Raw genomic sequence first — 1,610 nt, forward strand, 5'->3', positions numbered from 1 at the left:
GAGATCCCTTAAGATAAAATGGCAAGGGGCTAGAAAGAGCCACTGTGAAAAGAGGAAGGAGTCCTGCTCCCATTGCCAAATGTAATTTGGGGGTTTCTAAACATAATTTCCCGCTAAACAGAAATTAACATCTGAAACTGTAACCCAGTACATCAGTGACTAATTGGTGTAACACTGGGCAACAAATCATTTCCTTTCACTCAGGCAACAGGGGATATAAGACAATGGAGGATGGGAGGAAAAACAAGGTAGCGGAGAGGTATCTCATTTACAAACGGGAGGAGGATCACTAGAGACTAAAGAGCTAGAATTTAGATTTGATGCTGAATTCTGGCCAAAATACTTGTTCTACAGGACAGTAATCATGTATGCTATTGTCTAGACTAATTATTTCTTTCGAAAATTCTGTTTTGAACTACAGATATTCAAGAAATGTACACATCAAGAAAAAAAAACCCCAGCATGAGTATTCCTATAGTTAAAATACTGCTGAGACTTTGTCAGATGAGAGGGCTGACTCTTGGATTTTAACAGAAAAGGTTTTGGATGCAAGATTCCATCTTTCAAAATATGTTGATTATTGCTTCCTGACCGGTGAGTGGAACACTTACTTGGAAAGATTAATGCTGAAAGTAGCAGACTTGCTTTGATTAAAAGTCAGTGTGTAACTACTTCCTGTACCTTTTAATGTTACTAGGTTTTTTTTAAAAAACAAACCCTACACTACTACTTCTCTTTACCTGTAAAAAGCAATCTGGTTGCATTCCTTAAAAGCGCTTTTGCCCACAGCCTCATCTTGGACACTAGAAAAAGCAGATAAAGAAAATGTTGAAACGAGTTCACCAAACATCTGCTGAATGATCAGATGATGGGGGTCCTGCTCAAGAGGGATTAAAGAGAATGCAGACAACTGTGGTGACATAAAATGTGTTGGACTTTGAACTACTGTGTTTGGGCATGGGAAGAATTTCTTACGCACTTAGTTCTATGCTAACCCATTTTCTTTTAAACTTTGGTAATTTTGACAAACAGTTGAATATGTGACTAACAGCTGAATTTCAGCATGAGTGAATTCTCGGGGCTTTGCATTTTGAAGTTAGATCTCTCTCTGCAGTCCTTTCAGTTAAATAATATGTTCCAGTAGTAAGAATGGAGAAAGAGGCAGGAGTGGCAGAAAAGGAGAAACTGTGGATCCTTCTCTACCTGCAGTGTGACTGACGTGGGAGGGAGGCTTCTGATAGCAGCTGAAAACTGCTGACAATTCTGTGTTATTTCTAGGATTGAGGCAATGTTTAATCAGATGACAGTAAATTTTTGGCTTCCCTGAAAAAATGGGTTGCCAGTAGTGTCTATCATCAAAATACTTCCCAGAACGTGCTGAGTTCAGACACACATGGACGAGAATAAGGTATTAGTACAGACAAGGAGCTGATGCTTATAAAACAGTTATTAAATACATACATGCCTCATACAAAATACATACACAGGCACTTTCACGTCTTTGCACTAGGTCTGTGGGACTCTGTTCCCGTATTTAACACCGTGCAACCCGACTACCTTCCAGCGGTGCAGCCTGCACTCGAACTACCCTCTGCGTTGTGAAGCCTGCT

General features: G+C 39.9%; 1 protein-coding gene across 1 annotated transcript in view; it reads right to left on the reverse strand.

Annotated features, from left to right (window-relative positions):
* Positions 1–877, reverse strand: part of GANC (glucosidase, alpha; neutral C) — a gene marked incomplete at its 5' end in the record, with an annotated part of 25,022 nt that extends 24,145 nt beyond the window's left edge. The window contains one exon of the mRNA XM_010135498.1: positions 741–877. Coding sequence (XP_010133800.1) covers positions 741–877 — 137 coding nt within the window. The remainder of the gene's footprint in view (positions 1–740) is intronic.
* Positions 878–1,610: the final 733 nt, after the last annotated feature.

Source organism: Buceros rhinoceros, unplaced genomic scaffold (genome assembly GCF_000710305.1).
Source record: "Buceros rhinoceros silvestris isolate BGI_N320 unplaced genomic scaffold, ASM71030v1 scaffold14234, whole genome shotgun sequence".
NCBI classification, from domain to species: Eukaryota; Metazoa; Chordata; class Aves; order Bucerotiformes; family Bucerotidae; genus Buceros; species Buceros rhinoceros.